Consider the following 26,605-nt stretch of genomic DNA (forward strand, 5'->3'; position numbering starts at 1 on the left):
GAGATTGCAGTGCCGTGCAGCTTCCATGGAGCGATCACAGAAGCGAAATGCGATTTCATTTCAATCAAGCGAGCGTGGCAAATCTTGTCTCGAATCGTCTGGGCTCTCTGCTTTTCATGATCAAGCTCAAACTCGCTCCCGACAAGTGAGAAATGGGCGCAGAATTTTGCCTTGTATGTTTGCTCGGCATATACGCATTGGTGGACCTGCCTCAAAGTGTAGACCGCACGAGATAGCCGTGCCAGGCCAGACGAAATACTTACCCACAGGAACGAGCCACACAAATGAACGCCGAATCGTGAATCACGAATGTACAGTATGTTGTAAAACCAATTTGCAAGTAAAGCCGGCCCAAGACAAGCTGCGGATCACGAAAAAGCCAAATCGTGAATTCGTGACGTCCTAAAAGACCTCTAAACTACTTCGACTCGTCTATTTTCCAACTAGCGAGATGATGCAAGTCACAATCGAGCAGCACGAGCACGGTGTCTTGGGCTCGACGGACATATCTGTTTTGCGTCGAATCAATCATCTTACGTTCAACCAGTAGTCCTTTGCCCGTCGAGAATCGTCTTCTCTTCATGCTCGTGGTGAGCAAGCCGAAGAACCACTCTGTGGTAAAACCAACGTAGGTTATGCCGGATCAAGTTGGGCCTAGCTCGCTTGGCTGGATTTTCTCGCTGCGTTCCTTCCGCTTCGCTTTTCTTTCGCGTCCAGCTGGTTGCCTCTGCCAGATTAGAGCGTTCTTGCAAGCTGTGCCGTGCGGTGTTCAATCTGATAGAATCTATAAGTTAGCAGTCACGAGTCATTTTCTTTGCAAAAACGTGGCGCCTCTGCATCCCAGCGAGATCAGAAGAGCGCCACTCGTGACTTGGAAGCGTGAGACACTCACGACTGGAGACCAAGCTCAGGAGGCCCGTTCGCTTCTGCTTTCCAACTTTAGTCCGTCCTAACAGACCAGACCAAGCGTCCAGGTGGTGCGTGTGACCGCAACATGGACCTCGACGTTTAGCTCCTTCTCCTGACATTTGTGATTCGCGTAGCACTCGACAATCAAGAATGGCCACCTCGCATCATCCAGCCCCACTTTCCAAGATTCGTGATTTATGATTCGTGATTGCGAGCAAAGCCGTGTCGCGCCAACCCTCTTTCTTGCATGTCTCGAGACGCATCAGACGTTGAGATCTGGTCGTCATGCACCCTTTGATATCTCTCTTCCCCTGCGCTGCACTCAGCCACAAGTCGTTCAGTGTTGGTCGGCTTCGCTGAGACCCATTGCACAGCTAGACCTGGCACGGTAAGCCCCTTTTTGGGCGCTCCTTTCTGGACTCTACACATCTCTGCAGGCTTGGACAAAATCGTAATTGAGTAGCCCAGATATCAGAAGCCGACTTAGCACGACTTTCGTGCAAAGGCTAATAACGATTCGGCATTCATGTTTCGACCCAGACTCGCCTTTTCGCGATCTGCACAGCGTCGAGCGTGCCGGTGGCGCGTGTAGAGTAGTCGTGAGGCGATCGGCGTCGTGTGCGTCGCCTAATCGCTGCAAGAATATTATTGCTTTGCAAGCTGCACATACGAGTTAAGTCCACGCCTGCACGATTCGTGATTCTTTCTTCTCGGCTCGCCTGGTCTAGCTACGCCCGCCTCCGGCTCTCGTCCTCGCTCTCGCCCTCTCTTCCCCTCCTTGCTCTTTGCCGTTTCTCTCTCTACGCTAGCTGTGCAGCATGTCGCTGTCAAGCAAGACTCGTGACTAGCAATCACCTGGCACGGCTGTCTCCCTTCCCCTCCCCTCCCCTCCCCTCCCCTCCCTCACTCCACCGTTGCCACTCCTGGTCCCTCGCTCTGCACACACGTTGCAGTATCCTACGCACCTTGTTATCTCTGATCGCTCCCTCTTCGTCTTGCAGCATCCGACAGAAAAGCTCTGCTCCTGTCTTCCATACGTACTGTTGCTCTCCTCCGTTGATCTCGTTCCCTTTCCTCCGCCTCGACGACACTAGAGGTGAGGGTGACCTACACTGCTTGCTTGGCTTCTACTCTTGTTGCTTGTCCTCGCCGTCACTTTCCAGCTCGTGTCGCCATCATTGCCTGCCTTTTGGGTGCCTTCTCCTTGCGTCACCATCCAACTCGACTTGCTCTCATCAACCTCATCTATGAAGAGCACTCTCTCTTAAGTCACTGTACTAGCTCTCTGAAGCCTGTGGTTCTTTCCGGCCCAGGCGACACGCCGGCGTACCTGCACCCACAGCATCATGCCTCGCACCCGCACACCCAAGACCACCACCGAATCCAGAGATGCTAGCGCAGATGAAAGCGATACTACCCTAGATCGAACTTCTTCCACTCAGAACAGACGCACTCGCAAGCGTCCTGCCCAGCCCGCACAGGAAATCTCAACAGACAGGCCTAGCTCCCGCGCTGCTTCCCGATCTCAGTCAGAGGCTGCGGAAAGACCGGCCAGCACGACTGACTCAGATCCTGCAGAGCGCCATTCTCTTGCAGCTCGCCATCGTCATGGCGAACGAGGCACCGCCGGCGATGCCGCTCTCGCAACCTCGTTGACGTTCGAAACACCTGATGAGGCGCGGGATCGGCTTAGCTCGATGCGGTCCAATTCGTCTAATAGCGCCACTTCTGTGCGCTCTGCTCCTTCCCACCGCTCCGTACGCAACACGCGCTCCAGCACCGAGCTCCGCCCTTCAGCGGACCAACTTGCTCAGGATGGCTATGGAACATCTTCTGCCATGAGGCAGGGTTCTCCCAACCGATCCTTTTCGACCCGTTACATTGACGACTTGACATCGCCAGATTCGACAAACGCTGACGACGTACCAATGATGCCACTGCAAACCCGCTCGCAACAGGCCGACGGCAACTCGTTTCGACCCCTGACGATAAGCACCCAAAATATGACTGTTCAGCCTCAGAACGTCTCTCCCTACTCTGCCACTACCCCTCTGGCTCGATCCAACAGCAACATGTCTCCTCCTCGACCCACCCGCTCTCTCCCTAGACGTCGAGCTTCCGCGCGCACTCAGAATCGGCCGTTACTTTCGAGCTCGAACCATGCTTCTTCTTCCTACCTGCTCCGATCGCGCTCGACGTCGAGCTCCAACATTCTCGCTCCGAGCAACTCCACCGCCAACATCCTCGCCTCCGGCCACAGCCGACAAAACTCGACTAACGGCTGCGTTCCGCCAGGCGGAGGCTTCGACCCTTCCTACCTTCCGCCGTCCGGGTCGTTGACGCCTCGAACGCCACTGGCTGAGATCCCCCTTTGGTTGGCAGACATGCGCAGCCTCAGCCGTAGGAGCAGCATCAGCTCGTCCAGCTTCATGGAGAGAGAAGACTTGTCCAATGCATCCAGAACATTTCCCACGCGCCATGTCAGGACCGTATCCACCTCGTCTTCCTCCGGACCATCCAGTCCTGGCGCTACTCGCAATGGTTCCACCTCTCCTGCCGTATCTTTTCGCCGCTCGTTGCGCGGCAGCAGACCGCGCCAGAGCGATGAGAACGCTCGCATCAGCCCTTCGCCTTCCTACTTCGGCGAGTCTGATGCGCTACCATCGCCTTCTCCCTCCTCGATCCGAGGCGAGATGACGCCCCTTGACGAGTCGTTGGATCCCAATGCAAGCCTCTCGTCTGGCGTTATTCACCTGGGTACTTCGTCTCCTTCGACGCCCTCAGTGCACTTGCAGCAGGCATCGAGCCCAGCCATGTCGACGCGCAGTCGGACGCTCAACCGCACAGGCTCTATTCGTGGTCGAAGACTCACCAATCCTCTCAACACGCCTGTTTCTGCAGATTCGCTTGGCTTTTCCCATGACGCTGTGAGAACACAGCAGTCAGACCCTCCATCCGCTTTTCATCAAGCAAGGTCCTCTGCACAGGAGCGACGTACGCGCAACAGCGTTGACCAGAGGGCCGGCACTCTGCTTGAACGCCGCGCGGCTACTGCGGCTGCAGCTGGTGCTGCACCTTGTACTCCGGTCAATGCTGCTCGTGGGTCGAGCCGATCGAGCTCGAGGACGTCGTCGCCAGCACATGGCACACGTGCTTCTCGAAGAAGAAGCACTGCTGCAGAAGGTCAGAAAAGCTCGACATTGGAAGGTAGTGCCTCGGGACCTCGACCGGGCTATTTGCCGCCATTGCAGATCCCCAGTATCCGTCTTGCCCGTAATTCTGGGCCGATGACGGCCGATGCATCGACGATTTCGTCGATGATTCCCGAGCGTGCCATCGAAGAGCAGGCTCATGACCAACATGCTGCCCAGCTGGAACCCATCTCGCCCTCGGCGTTTTCCGAAATGACCAGTCTCACGCAAGGCTCGACCGCATCCGAAAGCATCAACAGCGCCAACGGCATGCCCGCCACGCCTTCGTCGAGCGTATCCACTCTCGATCCTCTCGCGCAATCGATCATGCACGACGCGAGTGTCATCGAGGCGGAAGCCTCGGATGTGAGCCGTCGGACGCCACGCAAAAACCCCCACGCATCCCGCGATGCAGAACTCGCCGAAGATGCTCTCGGCTTCTAGTTCCGTTCCCGTTCGTAACACTTCAAAAAGCATCGTATGCACTGTCAAACACCGCAAGAGCAAGTGACCTGATTTGTTTGCCGTCACTTTCACTTTCCTTCTCTGTCTTTCGCTCGATCTTTTCGCATCTCGCAACATGTATTTGTACCTGTACCACAGCTCCTAATCTTCTACAAGCGCATATCATATTGGATCATACTCGACTTGCACCTTTCTCTTTGTGATGAATGTCTTCAGTATGTCTTGGTCTCGAAACCCAGAGGACGTCTCCGATATACTTGACATGGACTAAACAAAAGAAAAAGCTTGCAGAAAAGAAAATTTTCCTAAAAAGATCTCCCAACGTGGGGCTCGAACCCACGACATTCAGATGTACTCCGAGAAATCTCGGAAACCCTTGTAGTAAGAGTCTGACGCTCTACCGACTGAGCTAGCCGGGATGGATTACTGAAAGGAATTTTTGACATTGTATTTATATTTTGTTGTAGTAATGTTGCTCAAGGGTCACGATCACAGCAATGAATTTGCGATTGTGGTGCAGTATGATTATATTTAAGTTATGAAATTCAAGGAGCAGAATCGCGAATCGGCAGAGCTTTTGTCGCGTCTTTGTGCGTGTTGGCCTGACCGCTTCCGCGCTCAGTCGTGAGTCCAGAGCGGTTGACGAGAAGAATAATCACGAGCATCAGCATCAGCTCGTCCCTGGCTGCTATTATCGTGTCGGAACGCCAGCTAACTTGGCAAAAAAATAACCCTTTGAATATCAATTTTTTTCCGATCTCGTCGCATCGACCTGACCTTTCCTCACCTTCAATCCCGCACCTACATCCACCTAGTCTGCCAGGCGCACACTTCCTACGCCTCCTTCTTGCGTAACTGAGTGCCAACAACGCTGTCAGCCATCGCACCACCATCGACTCAAGTAAGCGCTAGACCACGACCAAGGTTTCCCGGTCAACGACTCTTTCCCCAGGTTGCTGGCCTGCGCATTCACTCGTTTAACATCCGCAGATACTCGTAAAGACTCGCAATCGATTTGCAACTCCCAGCCAACAACCGCTACCGTGCTTGCTTTCCACTTCGAATCAATTACACGTGGACGCGCCTGAGAGCTGGATCGTTACATCCCACCTCTCGACTTCGTTCAGCCGGTCTGTGGCTATCTTCTTCGAACTCTCTGAAGGATAGCTTCATTCGAACATACCTCTACGCTTCTCATTCTCTGACACAGGCGAGCAGAGTAGCTTGAGCCCACAAATCAGCATCACATCGCAGCAACCATGTCAGGTGGTCGCAGCTGCGCGAGGGTATACCCTGGTGCCAACGAAAAGTTTGGTCGACCCTGGTGGGACTACGACAATCTTGCAGTGCAATGGGGAACACAGGACAACTACGAGATCCTCCGAAAAGTAGGACGAGGCAAGTACTCGGAGGTGTTTGAAGGCGTGAACATTGCATCTGCGTCAGGCGTGCCGGAAAAGTGCATCATCAAGGTGCTCAAGCCGGTCAAGAAGAAGAAGATCAAACGAGAGATCAAGATCCTCCAAAATCTGGCGGGCGGTCCCAACGTTGTCGGCCTCTTGGATGTGGTGCGTGACCCGCAATCCAAGACACCGTCGATCATCACCGAATACATCAACAACACTGACTTCAAGGTACTCTACCCCAAGTTCACCGACTTTGACGTGCGCTTCTATATCTTTGAGCTGCTCAAGGCGCTCGACTTTTGCCACTCGCGTGGTATCATGCACCGCGACGTCAAGCCACACAATGTGATGATCGACCACGAGAAGCGCAAGTTGCGACTGATCGACTGGGGTCTTGCCGAGTTCTACCATCCATACACCGAGTACAACGTTCGTGTAGCGTCGCGTTACTTCAAGGGACCTGAACTGCTGGTCGACTTCCAAGAGTACGACTATTCGCTCGATATGTGGAGTTTGGGATGCATGTTTGCCAGCATGATCTTCCGCAAGGAGCCTTTCTTCCACGGTCATGACAACTACGACCAGCTGGTCAAGATCTGCAAGGTGCTTGGAACGGATGAGCTGTATGCCTACCTGGAAAAGTACGACATCGATCTGGACCCACAGTACGACGATATCCTGGGACGATACCAGCGCAAGCCGTGGAGCCGTTTCATCACGTCCGAGAACCAGCGATACATTTCGAACGATGCCATCGACTTTTTGGACAAGCTGCTGCGCTACGATCACCAGGAGCGCCTCACGGCAAAAGAGGCGCAAGACCACCCGTACTTTGAGCCCGTCAAGGCGGCCGCTGCTCGTGGCGAGGTGGTTGCTAGTTGATCTGCGGTGCTTCTGCAAGCGCATAAGGAGGGCGAGGTATTGCTGGCGTGTGAACGCCGGCGGTGGATCGATTCCTCCCTATGTCTGCCCAATGTTTTTTCATCCACACGCCACCACACAGTAAATGCTACGTTCTTGTTCATGGTCGTTGCTTGTTGACAAACACACGATTGCAGCCGGTTGTATAGCGGTCGATTTGCTGAAAAGGCGACAAGATAAAACTTGAGCCTCACGAGAGTAGCCATCCAAGGATAAAGCAATCGGTCCTCGAGCCCAAAATTGTTGCCGCCAAGTACACAGTGATTGAAGAGGGATCGGTGAGAACGCGTGTTACAAATCGCGAGATGAGGTGTGCCTTGGGCGTTGTGTCTTTCAGCGGCAGAGCAAGTCTAAATCAGAACGGGTTGTAGCAATCACGAAGCTCATGCTGGTGTAGTCACGAGTATCGACTGAACCTCGACGTCGACTGATGTGCATTTCTTTCGGACTTTGTTGTCTGCTGCCTTTTGCATCCACCTTGGTGATTTCACGATTCGGATTTAACCTAATCACGAGTGAATCGCATTGGTTCACGGTTGCTTATGCACCATGTTGTGTGCGTGTTGTTTTCAAGACGTGCATGTGCTTGATCTGCATTCTACATGGCGCGCCCAACCCGCCAAAAAGTCGTAAGTGCAGCGTGAGTTTTGCACGTTGCACGTTGCGTGTTCGTAATAGTCGTGAGTGTTGGGATTCATGAATTTTGTTTAGTCACAGCCAGAGTTGTGAGTGCCGGCACGCCCGTCGCGCCGCTCGAACCCTTAAAAGCATGACGTTCAGCTGCACATGTCATCCTAATTCTTGAAAGTAAGCAGTTCGCTCATTCTGTCCTGACCACCACTCACGACTATCGCGCGCTTGAACAACATGTCGGCAGAGTCGGTATCGCCGTATGAGATGGCCAAACGCACCAGTGTAGAGGAGGTGGCTGCTGCTCCTGCCATCTCGTCGACTCCGGCCGGTGCGTCAAGCTCCGACCAGATCCCCGCATATCTTGCATCCGATATTGTGCCGCCATCTGCAAGCACAGGTATTCTGAATTCTTCCGGGAGTGCTACCGCCGATGCGAGCAACTTTACGGCCACAGCAGCGACGTCGCGTCCAAGGGTTTCGCTGTCGTACGCTGCTGCGGAACGACCAAATCGCGACCGAAGCGGCCACGCATCCGTCGCCACAGATGACCACGATGATGATCTCGAAGAACCGATGCGGGTTTCACATTCACAATCCAAGACAAGGTCGCATCGTCGATCGCAATCGATCAAACGGAGCTTCAGCCAGAGCAGGACGAGTTTCGATGCGACAGTGACCAGAACAAGCGGAGCCATCCGTCGATCCCTCTCCATAGGCAGACCATCCCAGTCCGGACCCATCGACCCGATGCAGGAACCACGTCGATCGATCAGCAAGCGCCGCGACGAACTGCACTTGGCTGAGCGCGATCCGCACAAAAACAGACACAACAAAGGAGAGCCGCACCGCAGAGCGATACCTTTTGCGGCGCCATATGCAAGGTCGGGCGTCATCATCGATCAAGCTGCTACTTTGCGAGATTGGATCGTTCCGGGACCGCTAACGTTTGGACATGGTCAGTGGTGGTATCTGGTGTGTGGACAGAGCTTTGTGGCAGCAGTCATCTCGGGTGCTATCAACTTTGCGGTAGCCGTAGCACTGTATCGTTCGCAACCTACGATCAACATCTGGACCTTCAATCGTCAAACGGTAGCAGGTGATATGGGTGTGACGGTGATCATTCAGCAAATTGTCTCATTCATCATCACGTCTTCCCTCACCCACCACGACTTGTACGCCGGACCCATTGGACCGCTTCGACGACCTTGGCCACCCTTGCTGCATCTGCCATCGACACCAAAACCCGCAGGACACTGGCTCGGCACGCGTATGCCGGAAGACGTGGATCGCGATGGCCAAGAGTGTAGGATGGGTCGTTCCTCCGGCAAGTCCCGACTCAACGGTTGGTGGTGGTGGTTTGTCCGTGCGGTGCTTACCGGCTCGGAGCGAAACGATCTGCTGGCCGTGGGCATCTCGTGGCGACAACGACTGGAGCGATTGCTCTGGACGGCGGTGCAAGGATTCTTCCTCTGCTGTCTCACGTTCTGGTGGTACTGGCCTCTGGCCATTGCCATCGTAGCACCGATTTACGAGCATCGCGAACTGGCACACACGTGGATCCCGATGATCATCAAATTGCTGTACGGTGCAATTCTGTCGCTGCTGACAAATCCGATCATAGCATTGATGGCGATGGGTGCTGAGTCATCGGTGAGGAGATGCTATCCCGAGCTGGAGATCTGGCAGCCGTTTGGAGGAAAGGAGGATTTTGAACAGTGGAAGGTCGAACATGGTGTCGAGGACGCTGCTGAGTTGGGAGAGGTTGGTGTCGGAGGTGTGCCAGATACACGAGATACTATGGGGAATACTCCATCAGGCAGTTCACCCGATGACCAGTCTGCAGCACCGGTAGCGTCTGAAAAGGTGGCCAACTATCGGTCTGCCAATCTGCTCGAAAGGAGGATCACGGAAGAGCCGAGCGCAGTTGTGACTCGCGAGCGTGTTTCCAATGAGAAGGCGTGAAAGTGCATTCGGGTGTACTACGTCGTGCGTTAGACTTGGCCAGCTTTGACGATCCTTAGACCAAGCATCTTTAGACATGCGCGATTACTTCTGAACATAGCATGCGCAGCGAGATGAGCGACTCGAGCGAAACAACGCGTTGGCGTGCAGCTTCAAAGCCGGGCTCCGAGCCGAGTTTTCTGGGACAACTGCAACATAGTGAGTTCGGAAACGGCACCGACGCTCGCTTCACGCTGTTCCGTGCACGAAGAGCACGACTTTTTCCAAAGCTGTCACCGGCCGTAAATCCGCAGGATGCACATTCACGATTATGTCGGACGATGAGTTTGGCCATGACAGAGATACTGTACCTTCAGAGGGACGCGGAGAAATAATCATGTTGCTTTCCAGTCGACGTGCTACAGCCTCGACATACTAGGAGGGCACGGATGGCGATTGGCGGGTGGGTTGAACTTGTGCGAGCTCGGCTAAATTGGCAGCTCGTTGGACGATTTCAGGCTTATTGGCGCTGCTCGACCAACTTCACACCGACACAAGCACCAACGAGTGACGAGTGCGGCTCGATTTACGATTCGCGATTGTTGGCGTTCTGCTCACCGTTTGGCTGATTCGGTTGCTTTCGATCAGCCCATTAACCATTGAAAGTCACAAGAGTCACAAATGAGTAGTTAAGCGAAATCATGAATGTGAATCAATTCAATTTCAGGCTTGATCACGAGATTACGGATCCGCAGGCAATCACGAATGTATTATTAATATTACGGTACACAAAGCAAAAGCCTGCTTGCAACGAGTCGTGAGGACAGGCACGGGAGCGGCGCACGGCACGGCACGGCACGGCGGAAGACACAACAACTAGTGACTTGGTGCTTTAAGTTATTGGATTTTTTGTTTGTTTTTCCATCGTCATACACTAGGCGAGCACACGACCGGCATTTGGACGTTGAACGAAATTTAGAGCTCGTTTTTTTACGTTTTTTCCCGCATTTCGCTTCAAAGTCTTGTTCTGGCTGGCTTCGTAAGAGGAAAGCTAACTTTTTGGGGGGCGCCGTTTCGCCTGATGTTTTCAACGCCTGACCGCCGCCTGGGAGCAGGCATCTACTATCTTGCTTGCATGGCACGGGCCACGGGCCACGGGCCACGCTAGAGGAGAGGGTGGGCTTGCTAGTGTGTGCAAAAATGCGGCCTCTGCGTCTGTGCGTTGGCATGTGGATCATAGATCTCGTCTTGGCTTGTTCGTCCTTGGAACTGCCCGAGAGAGCCGGCTCGCTTTGGTCTGTTGATCTGCTGCTCGACGAAGGTATACAGCTAACTTGCCCACCAGATGTACTGTATTATGGCCTTTGGTTCTGACCGTCTTACAGCCGAATAGCTGTGACGTATGCAGAAGAGTCTGCCCAGGCACCGAATTGAAGTAGTGCAGGTAGAGAGCTTCGGTCGGAGCGAGTACGGTTTCAGGTGCCACAGCTTTATCTTGTGCGCTCTTAGCCTCGCGAGCTGATGCACAGGCTCGCGTGCACATTCTGGCTCCGTCATTGTGCTGTTGTCGTTCGCCCTTTGCGGCATCTCCTGGCGATTCGCTTAGGACGCTTTTCAGTGGTACGACGCGCAGCTCGCCTCGATAGTCGCACCTGGTCTTGGCTCATCGCAGCCACAAAGCGCTCGCTCCGTGATATGCTGGTCTCTCGAACTACACAGAACCTTCCTCGCTAGACACGTATGCGCTCTACTTTGCATTCGTGCGTTCTTGGCTCTCCTCTGGTCTGATCGTCGAGGCTAACGCAACTCACTCAGCGCGAATGTCCGCTTCGATCGATCGATCGCTCGCTTGCTTTGCCGTGTATTTCGCCCCCGAGCAAACCGAGCCGAGGTACAGGCCGAGGTGTCAGCAGTCCAGAGAACCCGACACTCGGGGCTTGACGACTGAGAACAGGCCAGCCTGGCTTTGTTCTGAACAATGACGAATGGCTTTGTATTTAATTCACACCCACGACTCGGGCCGCCTTGGTGGTAGAAGAGCAATCATGAATGTCTGAAACTTACTTGCAACGTGCGTCACAAGAGTTGGAGCTCGCTTGAGTTGTCGTGCCGGTCAATGGATGCAAGACGAGGCTAATTCATTAGTCTGCTTCTCCATCTCGGCCTTGATGCCAAAAAGTCCGCGTTGCCTTGTGCACTCCTCGGGACGCCTACTCGGGACGTCCACGTCGAAAGCTGCATTCACAACAGACACATGCTGAGACAGCAGACACATTCATTCGCAACATTCACGATTCGTGATTGTATGTGGGTCTGCATCCATATCTGCACATCTTGACTGTCCGAGTGCAGCTTGGTGCAGCTACTTGTTCGCAGAGAGAATATCTCCATGCCAGCTAGCTAACAGGTCCACTATCGGTCCTTCCTTTCTTTTGGTTAGGCCGCTTTCCTCCGCTCCTCCATGTCTCGGCCGCTTACTTGCTCACCTGTCCCGCCTCCGCCTTTGCACAGAATCGCTTTGCCCTCTTTCCTTCTCGGAGGAGGGCTTGGTCGACGTGCTAGCTTTGATTCACCTCGCCTTCTCACTCATCCGTCACGATTGGAAGCCATCATCGATAAACCAACTTACCTTGATTTGAGACGATAATTTTCACTTGTGTCCTGGCAGTCTAGCAGTCCCGTCTCTCAACTCGACGTCGCCATTTCCATTCGAGCTCGACGACATAATCCTAGTCTTGCATTGACACTAGTCTGCTTGTTGAGGCTCGTTGAGTAGCATCCCCGTCTTTAGCAGCTGCTTAATACCGTCAGACGCAGATCTCGATATCGTAGCATGGCAGAGCTTCGCAACCACATTTTTGGGTAAGTCGAACTAGACTCTGGTACGCGACTTGACGCGACTTGACGGACGCCTGGCATCGAACACATTCATGGTATTCCATCATCCTTGAGATCCACATGACATGCATTCGCCGTTCATCGGCAAGCGTTCTAGAGGCATAAGGACGCTTCATGGCTCTACAGACGTTACAATACGCTCTCTCTTCCTCCTTTGCATTTGCATATAACGATACATTGCCAGTCGTCACCTTGTCCTTTGATACTTCCAAAGTCTTCGAAGACTTGGCATGTTCAGCGATGATTTCGCCAACCGTTTCGTGCTTCTCACATCGGCATGTGCATTCTCAGATTCGCTAATGTCAGCTATCTGATCCAACGTTACTCACTTCTGCCGTTTTGATTGACATCCAGCAGAGACGAATATCATCGATCGTCACAAGCGCAAGCATGACCATGCCCAATGCTACGGGCTCGACTTGGCGCAGCGCGCATTCGTCGCCACGGCGTGTCAGCATGGCTACACCGATCCGAGCGCTGGTGCACGTTGCGAACCTGCCGGCGACGACAACGGAACGCGCGCTGCGTGAGATGTTTGGGTCGCTGGGGCAGATGCAGTCAGCCAGGGTGGTAGCGAGTCGGTCGGCTGGGGGGCTTGCGTACGGGTTCGTAGAGTACGTCGATGTTGCATCTGCGGAGCGCGCAATTCGCACCATGAATGGCTGGGTTTGGTTTGGTACACCCATCAAGGTGTGCTGGGCTAAGCACAGTATGCATCCGGACGCGGTGAACGAGTGGGTGGAAGTAGACAGACCTGTTGGTATGCGTAGTGGTGTGCATTCGCACCTGTTCGTCGGCGACCTCTCGCCCGACGTCGACGATGCGTTGCTGCAGTCGTTTTTCTCGAGATTCACCTCGTTGGCCGATGTACGCGTGATGTACGATGCAGCGACGGGCAAGTCACGTGGATTCGGATTCATCAACTTTCGTAGCAAACAGGATGCAGACGATTGCATCGCCACATGCCAGGGACAGTGGCTGCGCGGTCGACAGATCCGCGTCAATTGGGCCAACCAGAAGAACCAGCCGAGTCAAGCACCGGCGACGCTAACGCCAACCGCGACCGCGACCGCGACCGCGACGTGCTCAGCGTATTCTGACACGCCTCTCTCGTTATCACACGCGGGCAGCGGCGTGTCGACGAAAACATCGGCCACGCCCAGTGAACTTTCGTCGACTTCATCGCTCATTAATGACGCATCGCTACAAGTTGCACTTCCACGGCGTCATACGACGCTTGGCTCTCAACCACAGCTGTCGACCATCACGAGGAATCCAGCCAACATACTGCGCTACAACTACGACCGCGTTGTATCTGAAGCGCCCAGCTCACAGACCAGTGTGTATGTTGGCAATATCTCCCCGCTCACATCGCAGCAAGACCTCGTACGCATCTTTTCGCCATTTGCCCACGGCCACCACCTTGAAGCGCGCATCCCGCCCGGGCGAGGCTACGGCTTCGTCACGCTCAACACGCACGAACAAGCCGCCAGCGCCATCTGCACATTGAGCATCCAAGGCGTCTTCATGCACAGTCGCTGGTTGCGCTTCGGCTGGCAGAAAAACCGTCCCTCCCCACTACCCATTCAACATCGCTCCGAAAGCGCCCCCGAACACATGCTCTACACCCTACACAACCAGCCCCGACAACACACCCCCAATCAATCATCACAATCCCTCCCATCCCAACAAAATATCCTCTCAAGGACCCAGCCTCAGCCACATCAGCAAAAACCTCCCCCACCTTCCTCGTCGTCCTCTTCCAACGAGTTTCAACCTTTCTAGCACACCTCGATTCCCACAAACCACTCCTTACGCCAAGCTTACCCTGTATACTTGCCACTTGCACCACACATTCACGCTTCGTCATTCAACACAATCACGGAATATAAAAGTCACATTTTCAAGTTGTAAAAAAAGAAAAAACAAAAAGTTCGAAGACCGAAGTGAACAAAGCGGAAAGCTCAGCTGAGCTCATTCGTCATCATCAGATTCATCGCGCTTGCCATTTTTCACAACCTTACTCCTCTTGCCCAACCTGATCTTGATGCCCCTCGGAGCTGCAGCGACCGGCTTGCCATCTTCGTCATCATCCTCTCCACCATCGTCATTATCGTCCTCGGCTTCATTCTGAGTATCGTTGACAGACGTATCGCCAGCCGCAGCCTCACCCTCGTTTTCAGAGCCTGGCAAACCGCTAAATCGACATAACATGTCGTAGGTCGTGTCAAATGCCTTTTGTAGCTCTACGGCGTCATTGTAGACCCACGATCCTTCCTGGTTGTACGTCTTTGCGTTGCGAACCATCAGGTGAAATTCGTCGCGACACGTATCGACACGCCGGAACGTGCGGTTGTCGATCCGGCGCTTGATCTGACGCATCGCAATGGGCTTTTCGATGATGACGTGGTAGTCCGGGTAGTCCGTCTTCTTCGGCACGTCCAGGAAGAGCAGGCATCGCTTGCGACCCGTCTCGGGCTCCAAGCACGTCTCGACCGCGCGGTAACACTGGTTAAGCGCGTACTTGATGCGGTCACGAACGTCGTCTTCGCCGCCCGTCTTGCGACGCTTGGGCTGCGCGATGCGCGCCGCGGAAGGGCTCTCTTCGTAGTCCGGCGATCCGTCCATGGAAACGCCTCCGAAACGTTTTCGCTTTCGAGCCGAGGGTCCAGGCGATGGCTCGGGTGTCTCACTGGCGCCACCGAGCCCGCGCCCCCGGCCAACACCCTTCTTGCGCCTGCCGCCCTCGACCTCGGGAGTGCCTTCGGTTGAATCCATCGACTGCATCATGGCCTTGGCTCGCCGCTTCTCGATACGTTCACGCTTGCGCTCGACGATATCGTTGAGATCCACATCGTCATCTTCGAGAGCGCGCAGGAACTGATCCTCGGTCAAGCCGTCGTCGTAGTGTACAACGTTCCTCTTTCGTGTAGCCGGCTGCTCCTCCTCGACCTCGTCTTCGAGCTTATCAGCGTCAAAGTCCTGTTGATAGACGGCAGGCAGCTCGCTCTCCTGCATGAGTCGCTCGGGCAGTTTGCCCTTGTAGCCCAGCGACTTCCAAAATTCGGTATCCGACGCCTGTCGCTCGTTGTCGATCTGCTGGAAGATGGGAACCTCGTGTTCGCCACGCGCCAACAGCTGGTTAAGCTCGTCATCGTTAAAGTCGCCGTCGTCATCGTCTTCGTCGTCATTGTCCGCCTCCAGCATAGCCCGAAGCAGCAGTTCTCGCTCGTCGGCGGTGGCCTGGTTATCGAACTTACCCGCCTGGATAACTTTGCCCTCGATTTCAAGCTTGTCCTGCGCTCGCGCAAGGATGGTCTCCTCGACCGACTTTTCGGTCACCAGACGCAAGATACGCACCTCCATCTTTTGACCGATACGATGCGCACGATCCTGCGCCTGCAGATCCTGGTGAGGGTTCCAATCCGAATCGTAGATGATGACGGTATCGGCCGACTGCAGATTCAGACCGAGACCTCCGGCTCGTGTGGAGAGGATAAAGACAAAGTAGTCCGATCCTGGCGCATTGAAGAGCTTAAGCAGCTGCGAACGATCGTCGGGCTTGGTGGAACCATCGAGACGAAGGTACTTGAAGCCTCGGTATCTCAAAAAGTCTTCCATGATGTCCATAATGGCAGTCATCTGGAAGAAGATGAGCACACGATGCTTGGTAGCGAACAGCTTGGGCAGCAGTCTATCTAGCAGCTCAAACTTGCCGGCAACTCGATACAAATCTGGACCGTTCTCCTTGGTCGGGTTGATGGCCAGCTCGACTTGTTCAAAGACATAAGGGTGGTTGCAGATCTTTCGCAGCTGCATGATAGCGTTTTGTAGACCTCGAATACCCTGCGGCTTGGCCTTCTTACCGGCGGTGCTGTTGTCCTCGCCTGACAAGATCATCTTGTGCTTCTTCATCTGCTGGTAGAGCTTGAGCTGAAGCGCACTCATCTTACACTTGATCACCTTTTCCACCTTGTCAGGAAGCTCGGACGCCACATCTTTCTTGAGACGACGCAGCAGGAAAGGTCGCAATACCTTGTGGAGACGCTTGATGATGAGCAGAGCCTCTTCTTCGTTGAGCATCATACCTCCTTCGCTACCAGTATTGGTGAAAGGCGTGTTGAACCATTCGTCGAAACTCTTGACCGAGTTGAAAATCCTGGGGAGTACAAAGTTGAGCAACGCCCACAGCTCTGGCAAGTTGTTCTGCAGCGGCGTTCCGGTCAAGAGAAGTCGATACCGGCTCGTGTAGAACTGGGTGAGAGTGATGGTGAGCTTGGACTGTGTGTTCTTCATACGATGACCTTCGTCAATGATCATGTGGACCCATTTGATCTTGCCGAGCAGATGCTTGTCCTTGATGATGTACTCGTAGGTCGTCAACAGCACCTGGAAGTTCATCGAGCGAAGACGGCCGGTGAGCTGCTTTCGCACGTTGGGCGTACCCTTGTAGATGAGCGTCGAGACCGAGGGAGCCCACTTGTTGAACTCGTTGACCCAGTTGGTGAGCGTCGACAAGGGCACGATGACGAGGAAAGGTCCGTTCTGCTTCTTGAACTCCATGAGGTAGGTGATGAGCGAGATGGTCTGGATCGTCTTACCGAGACCCATCTCATCAGCCAAGATGCCATTAAGCCTGTTGTTGTAGAGCGAGATCATCCACTGTAAACCCTTCATCTGGTATTCCTTCAGGGTACCTCCAGAGAGGATGGAAGGCTGTTGGGTGATACGCTCCGTAATGCGGTGAGCGACCGAGTAGTAGTCTACCTTTCCGCGATCCTCGCTCGGGTCGTCTTGACGAGTAGCACCGAACATGGTCTCGTCGACGGCGACGCCCACCTCCTGGTTGGCGCTTTCTTCGACGGCGCGCTCGGCTGCGATGGCGTCGGCGTGAACGTCGTCGTTCTGTTGCGCTTGAACGGCCTGGGCTAAGCTGTCGAGGTAGCCGTCAGTCTGGCGCAAGAGATGCGTGATACGTGTGTCCTTGGCGGTGTCGATGAGTTTGAGGTAGGCTTCCTCGTCGTCGGCCTTAAGGGCATTGAGACGCTCTTTGGCGATCCTCTCGACTCGCTTCTGCTCTTCACGTTCTGAGTCGGCGTGGAATTTGAGCATGGCGCGACCGAAGCGGCGCGCCTGGTCGTTCATTCTTGTATGCGCTGCGACGAGGTCGCGGCCGTGGTTGCAAATGGTGCTGAGGTAGTCAATGTGCTTCTGTCTGGCGCGCTTCTCTCGCTCGACACGTTGCTTGCGTTCGAGTTGTTCGGTCATGCGTGCGTCGCGCAAGGTCTGCTTTTTGACGCGTCGGAAGGCGACGCGGTCAAGACCGAGCGTGGTGGCAAGGTTGAGACTCTGGACGACCTGCTCTCGAAGCTGCTTCTGCTTTTCGAGGAGATGGAGAGACTTGAGCTCGATGAGCGCCTTGAGCTTGGCATTGTCGCCTTGAAGGTGGCTGCCGTGAAGTTGCGAGGTGAGGTCGTGCGCGTTTTCCTTGCCCTTGAGGCTGGCCATGGTGGGACTCTGCGACATGTCGGCGGGGAAGGACTCGAGTTCGCGGATTCGCTGGCGGATGCGCGCCTGGACGAAGCGGTCACGCTCTTCCAACAAGAGTCTGGGTTCGAGACCTGCAGGCATGAGGCTGGGTATCAAGAGTCGCTGCTGCTTTGTTGCAGTGTAGTCGTCGTCCTCGAGCAAAGGCTTGGAGATGTACGAGAAGGGGTGCACATAAGCGTTGTACGGATAGACTGAGCTAGTCGGGTCATCCTTTGGACTTGGCGGTCTTGGAATCTCGACGATCTTGTCGGAGGGAGCGGTCGAAGCAGTCGCATTTTCGGTTGAGGAGCTCACTTTAGGAGCGTCCTTGGCAGCTCCCACTTTGGAGGACGCAACGGCAGCAGCTGCGATGTGTGATGCGGTTGTGAGGATTCCATCCTTGGTGTCCTGAACTTCCGACTCGCGATCTGCGGCCAAAATGGCCTCTTGCAAATGTGATGGCAGAGGCTGGTTGCGCGAGATAAGCTTGAAGGCGATGATCTGGGTTTTGAGCGCATTTAGCTGATCGGGTGTGAGGTTGGCGGGGCTCAAGGAGCGCGAGATTTCTTCCTCGGTCTTGAGGACGACGCCGTTGGCGCTGGACGCGTCAAGAGCGGGTGTCGAAGCAATGGCAGGCTGCGATGGTGATGACGCGGACGAAGCTGGTTTAGTGGGTGTCGAGGGTGTAGTCTGTTGTTGTGTCGCTCGTGCTTGCATGGCGACGGCCTGTTGTTGACGCATAGCCTGGTATTGCTGAAACATTTTGAGCGTGTTGACGAGCGTAGCGTACTCGGAGCTTGTGGATTCATTGACGCCACTAGCCTTGAGCTGCTGCATGCGAGCGATCATGCCGTGCAGCCTCTCTTTGGTCATACCGGTCAACATCTGCTGTGCCTGAGCACTAAGCGCGGACGGCTGGCCGTTGGCTGATGAGCCATTGGTGGCTGCGTTGGCGATGGCTGACATGGTGCCGATTGGATGGAAGCGAGTGAGCAAGTGAGCGAGCGAGCTCGACGATCGTGGATGGTCGCTCTTGGAGAAGGTAGGGTATCGACGGACCTAATGGCTGTGACGGATGTCGAGGGAGTGTACTTGGCGAAGCCGAATGGTGATTGATCGAGGAACTTGCGAAGTTGGGAGAGGGAAGCGGCGGACGATATGCTCGGGTCGCGTTTGCTTTCCAAGGTAATCGCGCCTGTCTGCTCGATGTCGCTAAATGGGACGGGAAACGCGACGATGTGCACACGACGATATGAGCCAGAGCCGTCAAGGAGGTATGGCTGGGTCGAGGCACAGTATCCGAACAGGTGAAGTGGGATGGCCTGCAGCAATACGCGACGGGCGGCGACGGGCGGCGACGACACTCGTGACTGACAAAAGACCAGCACACGGATATGAGAAGGAATATCGGGAAGCGGTAGCTGCTCGTTGAAGCTGGCGTTGAGTGGTGGATGCGATTGCGATTGGAGTCGCGGATGCAATCATGAATCTCTGCGCTTGTCCTGATTCAAACGCTCGTCGATTAGCGGTTTCGATGGGCGATTTTCAGTAGAGCGGTGAGCCGTACAGTACAGTACAGTACAGTACAGTACAGAGATCAGAAAGGGGGTTTTTGGGCCTGCTTTGCTAGCGGTGTGGGAACCGCACGGAAAATCGCAGACAAGTGAATAATAGCTGAGTCTCATTTTGACTGTCCTTTCGCCTTGCTCGTGGTTAAAGAAGCGCTGCGAAATTTGGCTCGGTGCTTCCGCCTGGTCTTTGCTCATCACGACACGTCGAGCTGGGAGGAAAATCTGAATAACCACGATTTTAACTTGTGCGTGGTTCACCCTTCGTGCTTTGGTTCAGAGACTCGCGACTGCGCGTCCACACAAAATCGCCCGTGGGTCGTCGTCGCCAATCACGAATCGCGACTTGTACGCGACCAGATCAAGCGGCGAAATGGAGGTGACAAACTGAACGAAATTTCACAAGACTGTTTCGTACGAATATGTCCTCATCGTTTCGATCTTTTACCCATTTTTGAGCTTCTCCACTCACGACTCACGACTCGAAAGAAAATTTCAGGTCAAGAAAGCTTCTTCGAGAGAGGCGCGCTTCTTCCCACCTCTCCTTGCTTTGTGAACCTCTTCCACCTTCCTAGATCCCAGCAAGATGTCTAATCCGAACCTTGCAGAGGTCATGGGCGATGGCCCTGCCTCAATAGCTGACAAGCTCACGCTGCTCCCAGGCTACGAGCCCGACTTCTCTGCCGTCACGTTCTGCCTCAAGGAAGAGGACCACACATTGGGCAATTCGCTTCGATACATCATCATGAAAGAGTAAGTACGCTCTCCTCAGCTTGTTGCTCAGCCCTCTCGCCTTTCACAGGAGTTTTCCGAGATGATACTTTTAACTATTGTGCTTTACACGAATTGACCGAGTCGCATCGGGACATAGTAGTGGTGGGGGAAATACAATAATGGAATTCTTCGTTGCTGAGATCCTTCCTGTTCCCAAGACGACAGACATGGGCCGACCGCAACACGTACAACAGCGCATCCTCATTGCAAGTGTGCTGACCGATCCGCTTTGCATCTCTTTGTTTCTTTTGCGTTTCTTTCAGCCCTCGCGTCGAGTTCTGCGGTTACAGCAACCCGCACCCTTCCGAGAACAAGATCCACCTTCGCATTCAGATGTATGGTAAGTTGATCCCCAACCACACACATCGACGGCGCACCATTGCAAAAGACATGCACACACCCGCCTTCCCCCCTGGCCGAGATGAGAAAAAGGGATCGTACGTGCCCGACAACCTGCCAGGTTGCTTGGAGCTTGACGAAGATTTTTTTAGATTCTTGTACAATCGTTCCTACTGAGCCATCACATCAAGACGTGAGAGTGTCTAGATCATTTCAATGGTTTTGGTCGCTCCTGTCTACAACCCAAGTCGATCACAGCGCATGCCAATTCGATGATACTGACCACAAGTCGTTCGCTCGTTATTTTTGGCAATGACATGCTACAGATAACGCCTCAGCTCTCGACGCATTGCGAGATGCCATCGAAAACCTGGACCAGCTGTTCGCTGCGATTGGCGAAGCATACGATCGAAGCCTGAGCGCCGGTAACTATGAGACCTACGTCGAGCCTAAGCTAGATCACGAGCGTTTGGCACAGATGGCAGAACAAGGCAAGAAGCGACGTGCCGAAGAAAAGGCCCGAGAAGCAGAGGCTCGCAAACAGGCTGCCCAAGCTGCTGCTGGTCGACCCATGTGAGCCTGCCCATGCATACCGTTGCCTGTCACCCCGACTCTCCTTTCGTTCTGCTCGCATTCACTACACCTGTATTTGTACTTATACCATCGCATCCACACAGCTCGTGTCTGACCTGTCAGCGGTCAATGTACTAGTATGACAATCCGATTGGCTTTGCGTGGTGCCTGCGCTTGAACCGTTCCGAGCATGACTTAGATTCCGGTTTCGAACTCGATTCCGCGCATCGCTTCACCCACCTTCGGTTGGGCTCTGGCCTTGAACTCGCCTTCGCCGCCACCGCCCATCGACGCTTCAACGGCTTCGCCGTAGGTTTCGATGTCGCCCTCGTGCATGCGCGAGATGCCTTGTTCGGACGTGACAATGGCGCCGCGCTCAGGATCCAAGTCATCGACGCCGACCGATGCCTCCAAGTTTTGTTGACGGAGGTGTTGGTCTTGCTTGGCCTGTTCTTCTGTCCTCATCTCCTGTTGTGCGCTCCGCGTCCAGAGAGCGGTGTCAGCTTCCGCTTCTGTATGCATCATCAAGTCGCATCTGAGCCTGAACGCACTTCACTAGACATGTTGACCAGTTGTTCTGGCGCCACACTACCTTGTACGAGATCTTGCGCAAGTTGTGGGTTGTCCTTTTTTAGCGTCAAGCCGATGTTTCGAATGTCGCCTCGATAGTCGTTGGAAGTTGATTGGCCGAACTTGTCAAATACAGCCTGCTCGATTTGCGCAGCGGTCGAGCTTGTATCTTGCACGCCAGTAGCTGCTGCGATCGAATCCCCAAGAAATTTGGCACTTTTCGAGCGGATATCTGACATGCTTAGGACGATCGGGCGTTGGAATGATGGGCGAAAGGCAGCATTGTGGCTTCGGAGGCATGCTATCGTATGGACAGCTGACTGAGGCAACTGTGCACATTCGTGATTCACGAATCGATTGTATAAGCACCAATCACGAATGTGCAAGTCGTGAGTTGTGGAGGTGTGAACACGGAAATTCGCCAATTTTGTTGGTTGTGACATACCTAACATGTTTTGCTGATTTTAAGGTAATTTCTGTACCAAAATTTCGCGAATCTATATCTAACCTATTCAGGAAAACCACATCCTGGAAACATGAATCACGAATCACGAATCACGAATCACGAATGCTTGTGTGCTTCAAACTCACTATGAAGGAAATCACGAATGAGGTCCTAATACTATGCAAACCGGTACGTGCGTCTGGACTCGATCGAGAGGAGGGCTATAGCTGGACTGAGCCAGGCAGGTGGGTTGTAGCTTTGAACGGAATAGGCGTGAGTCGATAGGGTGCTAGACGCCGATGGTCAATTGTATTCACGATTGTAGTTCAGATCGCCGGTCCATTGGTGCCCTACGGTCAAAGAAGCCGCCATATTTGCAGCACGCGAAACGAGTTTGACGAGCGTGAAGACGAGCAGCTGCTCAGATGTCTCGTAAATCATGGATCCACGATTTCTGAACTTTCGGCGTGCATGACGGACGGTCTGCTAGAGAGCACACAGCATGGCGACTCTGCCCTTTTTGACGCCAGTCTCAACTAGTCGAATCAAATCTGAGCTCGGCTGTGTTCTATGGCTAAACCTGTGCGCGGGCAGCGCGGAGTCGAATCGTAAATCGTAAATCGTGAGTGCTCGCACCAATGGTGAATAGTGAATCGTGAATCGTGAATTCTCGTGAATTCAGAATTCCACCACAACCCAACACCTAACACTCACGACCATCGACCCCATGATCGCTCTCGCAAACAACACGATCATTCACGATTCCATCCTTTCGCTCCTTCAGACGGCGATTAGCACAGCATCAATACAATCATTTTAAACAGGCAATCCGAACCACGCACTTCAAGGCTTACTTGACACCTTCCTCCTCGTCGCCTCGACGTGGAAACGCTTATTACCACAACTGGCGCTCGGGAGTTGACGGACGGGCATATCTTACCGCATACACACCGCTTCTGCTGCTGCGATACGTAGACGATCTGATCATGGTGCCAAAAGCTTCCGGATCGCTCCTGTCAGGGGCACGCAAGTCGGGCATCTCACTCGCTCTCAACGGTGGCTCAGGACAAGCTGGAGGTGTTTCGCTTCACGATCGCCTGTCGGCGAGATCCAGAGTCACTAATCTCGGCATCCTTCTACTTCTCGGCTTTGCTGGCTTCTCAGCGCTCTTGAATCTTCGCTTTATGCTCTTTCACCGCAATCCGCCTTCGATACCGCAAGGCTACATCGAGTTCAATGGCCGCACTCCTGAATTGCTCAGCGCCAGTGTACCGCCACCTCGCACGGGCACTAACCATCTTAACCATCTCGTCATCGTCACTGGACACGCCATCTGGGCGGGTTGTGATGTCAAGGGAAAGGACAACGACGAGAATTGGGTTCTCGAAGAATATCAGAAGGGCGGAAGCGTAAAAACCTTCTACAAGCACATTGAAAAGGGAATGCAGCTCACTGTTGAGGATCCCAATGCGCTTCTCGTATTCTCTGGTGGTCAAACCCGTCCTAATTCGCTTCAGACCGAAGCAGAGTCGTACTACTCGCTCGCCATGTCGGCCAATCTGGAAGTGCCGATGATTGCAGGCAGCCTGGTCAACCTGACCTTGCCATCCTCTTCTTCTTCTTCTTCTCCTTCTTCGTCTTCGTCCTCCGCGTCTTCCTTCATTGGCTCTCTCGCTCACGCCAATGCAGCAGTGGCGACTCGAAAAGGTTTGCAAGACGCTCGCATGACCACGGAGAACTATGCTCTCGACAGTTTTGAGAATCTGCTCTTCTCCATCGCCCGTTTTCGCGAATACACAGGTCATTATCCAGGACGTATCACGGTTGTCGGCTACGCCTTCAAGAAGGCGCGCTTCGAAGACCTGCACGCCAAAGCGGTGCGCTGGAACACGCGAGGTTTCCTGCACAATGGCGAAAGAACCTTCCAGTACGTCGGCATCGATGACGAAGGGCTCACGGACAGCGAGAACATTGCTCAGCGCAGAGGTGAAAAGCTCAAGGCGTACAATCTGTACGACAAGGATATGTACGGCTGTCATGGTAGGTTGAAGGAGAAGCGCATTGAGAGAAATCCTACGCGACGATTTCATCCGTACATGAGCTCGGCACCTGAGATTGCTGATTTGCTCAATTGGTGCCCTGCCCCGAATTCGGGCTTGCAGGGTTTGTATCCGGAGAATTTGCCATGGGATGCTAGGGTCACCGGTACGGGCTGGGGCCGAGGTGCTCTCGCCGTCAAGGCGAACAGTAAGGGCAACATCATTCCTGATACAAGGTGGTTGCAGATCGGACGCGAGCCTTGATTGGGAATGGCCGAGTCATGTTCGCATGTAAGCAACTTTGTTGAATCTGCCAATCAGCGTGCCAAATGCGAAATATGGACTCTTGCGTTCTGTGACGATTGCTTTTTCTTTCACGTTGTGTCCCAACTCGACAAGACAGATTCAGCGCTTGTTGTAGCAGGCTGCAGGCTACAATGAAGGATGTGAACACAAGAATTTCCATCACTGAGAACTGAGAAAAGCGAAGATGGGGGGAATAAGACGCCGAAAGGGGTGTTCTATTTGATAACGAGAACAGGAGCGTTGGAGTGGGAGACCAAATAGCTCGAAACGGTACCGGCAGTGGTGAGACCCTTCTTCCAATTCCTCTCTCTCTTTCCGACGAGGACAAGATCGACATGGTGGTAGTTTGCGACTCTCAACAAGCTTGCCCTAGCATCACCATGGAGGACGTGGATGGTGACGTTGAAGCCTTTCTGTTTGAGCTGAGCTTTGTATGGTTCCAATTTCTCGATTGCCTGAGCGCGAATCGTCTTCAACAGCTCGTTGTGGCGTTCCGTATCGATGGTGAGTGGGCCTGCAACCCAGGGAGTCGAAATCACGTTGGCTGGCAGCACCGTGCACAGGAAAACATGGCTGTCGGTTTTCAGCAGCTTGTTCTCGAGCAGGTACTTGAACGCTTTGTCTCCCGCTTCGGTTCCGTCGAGTGCGATCAGGATCTTGGCCGTGTCCGATTCAAGCTTGGCGCCTGGAACTCCTACGATCTGCTGCTCGCGAGCTTCAGCGGGCACCGAAGATTTTTCAAGAGGGTTCGACGATTCCAGAATGGGCGTCTGCGCAATGTTGGTGACGTGTCCACCAGGCGTGGTCGCTCCGTCGGAGGACGAAGGCGTGTAGTTCTTCTTGGAGAGTCCCGGAATGTGGAAGAGCGATCGTCGTGGAGACGAGGGCACAGAGGAAGGCGGCGATGCAACTGGCGAAGTCATGCTGAAGGACAAGAGAGTGGGTAGATCGTGATGGAAGGGGGCAGCAAGGCGGTTACGAAGAAGAGGTAGCGCGCTATATATTGTCATAAGTGACAGAATGAGGCCCAACACATTCTGGATCGGACAACATCGGTGACAGCAAACGGGACAGCCTTCTAAGTTACTAGTCCCGCTACCGCTACAGAAGGTCTCGTGTCGGGACACCATGTACCAACCAGAGTGAGCGCTATCGCCCCAGCAACAACGAATCAACATGCGCGTCAGGTCGTTTCGATTCCTCGCTCACATGATCTCGGACGCCTCTGCATCATGCTATCGTGTTCCGCTTGGTCGTCTCTTTGCTGTTCCACGTCGAACCTAAGCGCAGAGCCTATTTGACAGGCGAAATTTTGCTCAGCCACTCGGCAAACTCCTGTCGAACAATCGTGAATCGTGATTCTTAATTCCCGAATCGAGCGAAACTTGTTTTTGACTTTATTGCATGGGCCAGCACAAGTCACAAATCCAGCCTAGACACGATGATCCGTGATCCTTCATGCTTCGTGCTTGTTCTCGCTTGTAAGAGTCTCGAATCCAGATTCCCTGCACTCATGACTTGCGCAGGCCTGTTTGTGATTCGGCACTCTTGACTCCCGCCAGTGAACCAGAACCAGCGGCTCCTTGCATCTCTGAGAACAAAAGAACACCACAGCACTGAGATTCACAATCGCGAATCACGAATTAGTTTCCGTGATTCTTCGGCGTATTGATTTCGATTCGTGATTTGGTTGGGATTGCTCTTGGCCGCTCAGTGACGCCATCTGGCCACAGAAATCCCCCGAATATTCGCCGTGTGCTTCTTTCGCCCACGCACTCGTGACTCCACTCACGACCGCACGACTCACGACTCCGCTTCTGCAAACCAAATCTGCTCAGATCGGTGCTCACACACGTATCTCCCGATTAGCACTCACTCCCGCAGTCCTCATTCAACTTACCGCACCGAGCTTTGGAGCGAATCGTGAATCTGCGCCGGTCACGGATCTGTATGACATGTGGAAGAAAAGTCGCTGTAACAATGCCCACCAAGAGCCGTGAGCGTGGCAGAATCGTGAATCGTGAATCACAAAACCCAAATCGTGAATCGTGAATGCATTTGTGAATCAGAGACAAACCTGATGACTAGCTGGCATATT

At 53.8% G+C, this 26,605-nt stretch overlaps 9 protein-coding genes and 1 non-coding gene across 10 annotated transcripts; 6 read left to right on the forward strand and 4 right to left on the reverse strand.

Annotated features, from left to right (window-relative positions):
• Positions 1–2,255: 2,255 nt before the first annotated feature.
• Positions 2,256–4,544, forward strand: UMAG_01179 (uncharacterized protein; the record flags this gene model as incomplete). Its single annotated transcript, XM_011388819.1, has 1 exon — positions 2,256–4,544. One exon carries the CDS (start codon positions 2,256–2,258, stop codon positions 4,542–4,544), a length of 2,289 nt encoding a protein of 762 aa, XP_011387121.1.
• A 336-nt stretch (positions 4,545–4,880) lies between these two features.
• UMAG_16017 lies at positions 4,881–4,984 on the reverse strand. The gene is made up of 2 exons: positions 4,948–4,984; positions 4,881–4,916 (listed from the first exon to the last, which is right to left on the reverse strand). It is a non-coding gene; the product is annotated as a tRNA-Lys (tRNA).
• An 840-nt stretch (positions 4,985–5,824) lies between these two features.
• Positions 5,825–6,853, forward strand: UMAG_01180 (putative casein kinase 2 catalytic subunit CKA2; the record flags this gene model as incomplete). Its single annotated transcript, XM_011388820.1, has 1 exon — positions 5,825–6,853. One exon carries the CDS (start codon positions 5,825–5,827, stop codon positions 6,851–6,853), a length of 1,029 nt encoding a protein of 342 aa, XP_011387122.1.
• Positions 6,854–7,759: 906 nt separating this feature from the next.
• Positions 7,760–9,487, forward strand: UMAG_01181 (uncharacterized protein; the record flags this gene model as incomplete). Its single annotated transcript, XM_011388821.1, has 1 exon — positions 7,760–9,487. The coding sequence occupies one exon, from the start codon at positions 7,760–7,762 to the stop codon at positions 9,485–9,487; it is 1,728 nt and encodes a 575-aa protein (XP_011387123.1).
• Positions 9,488–12,820: 3,333 nt separating this feature from the next.
• Positions 12,821–14,149, forward strand: UMAG_01182 (uncharacterized protein; the record flags this gene model as incomplete). Its single annotated transcript, XM_011388822.1, has 1 exon — positions 12,821–14,149. The coding sequence occupies one exon, from the start codon at positions 12,821–12,823 to the stop codon at positions 14,147–14,149; it is 1,329 nt and encodes a 442-aa protein (XP_011387124.1).
• A 189-nt stretch (positions 14,150–14,338) lies between these two features.
• Positions 14,339–18,859, reverse strand: UMAG_11301 (putative SWI/SNF catalytic subunit; the record flags this gene model as incomplete). The annotated part of the gene is made up of 1 exon (XM_011389107.1): positions 14,339–18,859. One exon carries the CDS (start codon positions 18,857–18,859, stop codon positions 14,339–14,341), a length of 4,521 nt encoding a protein of 1,506 aa, XP_011387409.1.
• A 1,188-nt stretch (positions 18,860–20,047) lies between these two features.
• Positions 20,048–21,151, forward strand: UMAG_01184 (uncharacterized protein; the record flags this gene model as incomplete). The annotated part of the gene is made up of 3 exons (XM_011388823.1): positions 20,048–20,214; positions 20,499–20,575; positions 20,901–21,151. The coding sequence occupies 3 exons, from the start codon at positions 20,048–20,050 to the stop codon at positions 21,149–21,151; spliced, it is 495 nt and encodes a 164-aa protein (XP_011387125.1).
• Positions 21,152–21,342: 191 nt separating this feature from the next.
• Positions 21,343–21,956, reverse strand: UMAG_01185 (uncharacterized protein; the record flags this gene model as incomplete). The annotated part of the gene is made up of 2 exons (XM_011388824.1): positions 21,343–21,659; positions 21,740–21,956. 2 exons carry the CDS (start codon positions 21,954–21,956, stop codon positions 21,343–21,345), a joined length of 534 nt encoding a protein of 177 aa, XP_011387126.1.
• Positions 21,957–23,148: 1,192 nt separating this feature from the next.
• On the forward strand, positions 23,149–24,465 carry UMAG_01186 (uncharacterized protein; the record flags this gene model as incomplete). The annotated part of the gene is made up of 1 exon (XM_011388825.1): positions 23,149–24,465. One exon carries the CDS (start codon positions 23,149–23,151, stop codon positions 24,463–24,465), a length of 1,317 nt encoding a protein of 438 aa, XP_011387127.1.
• A 257-nt stretch (positions 24,466–24,722) lies between these two features.
• Positions 24,723–25,430, reverse strand: UMAG_01187 (uncharacterized protein; the record flags this gene model as incomplete). Its single annotated transcript, XM_011388826.1, has 1 exon — positions 24,723–25,430. The coding sequence occupies one exon, from the start codon at positions 25,428–25,430 to the stop codon at positions 24,723–24,725; it is 708 nt and encodes a 235-aa protein (XP_011387128.1).
• Between the last annotated feature and the right edge of the window lie 1,175 nt (positions 25,431–26,605).

Source organism: Mycosarcoma maydis, chromosome 2 (genome assembly GCF_000328475.2).
Source record: "Mycosarcoma maydis chromosome 2, whole genome shotgun sequence".
In the NCBI taxonomy this organism is placed as follows: Eukaryota; Fungi; Basidiomycota; class Ustilaginomycetes; order Ustilaginales; genus Mycosarcoma; species Mycosarcoma maydis.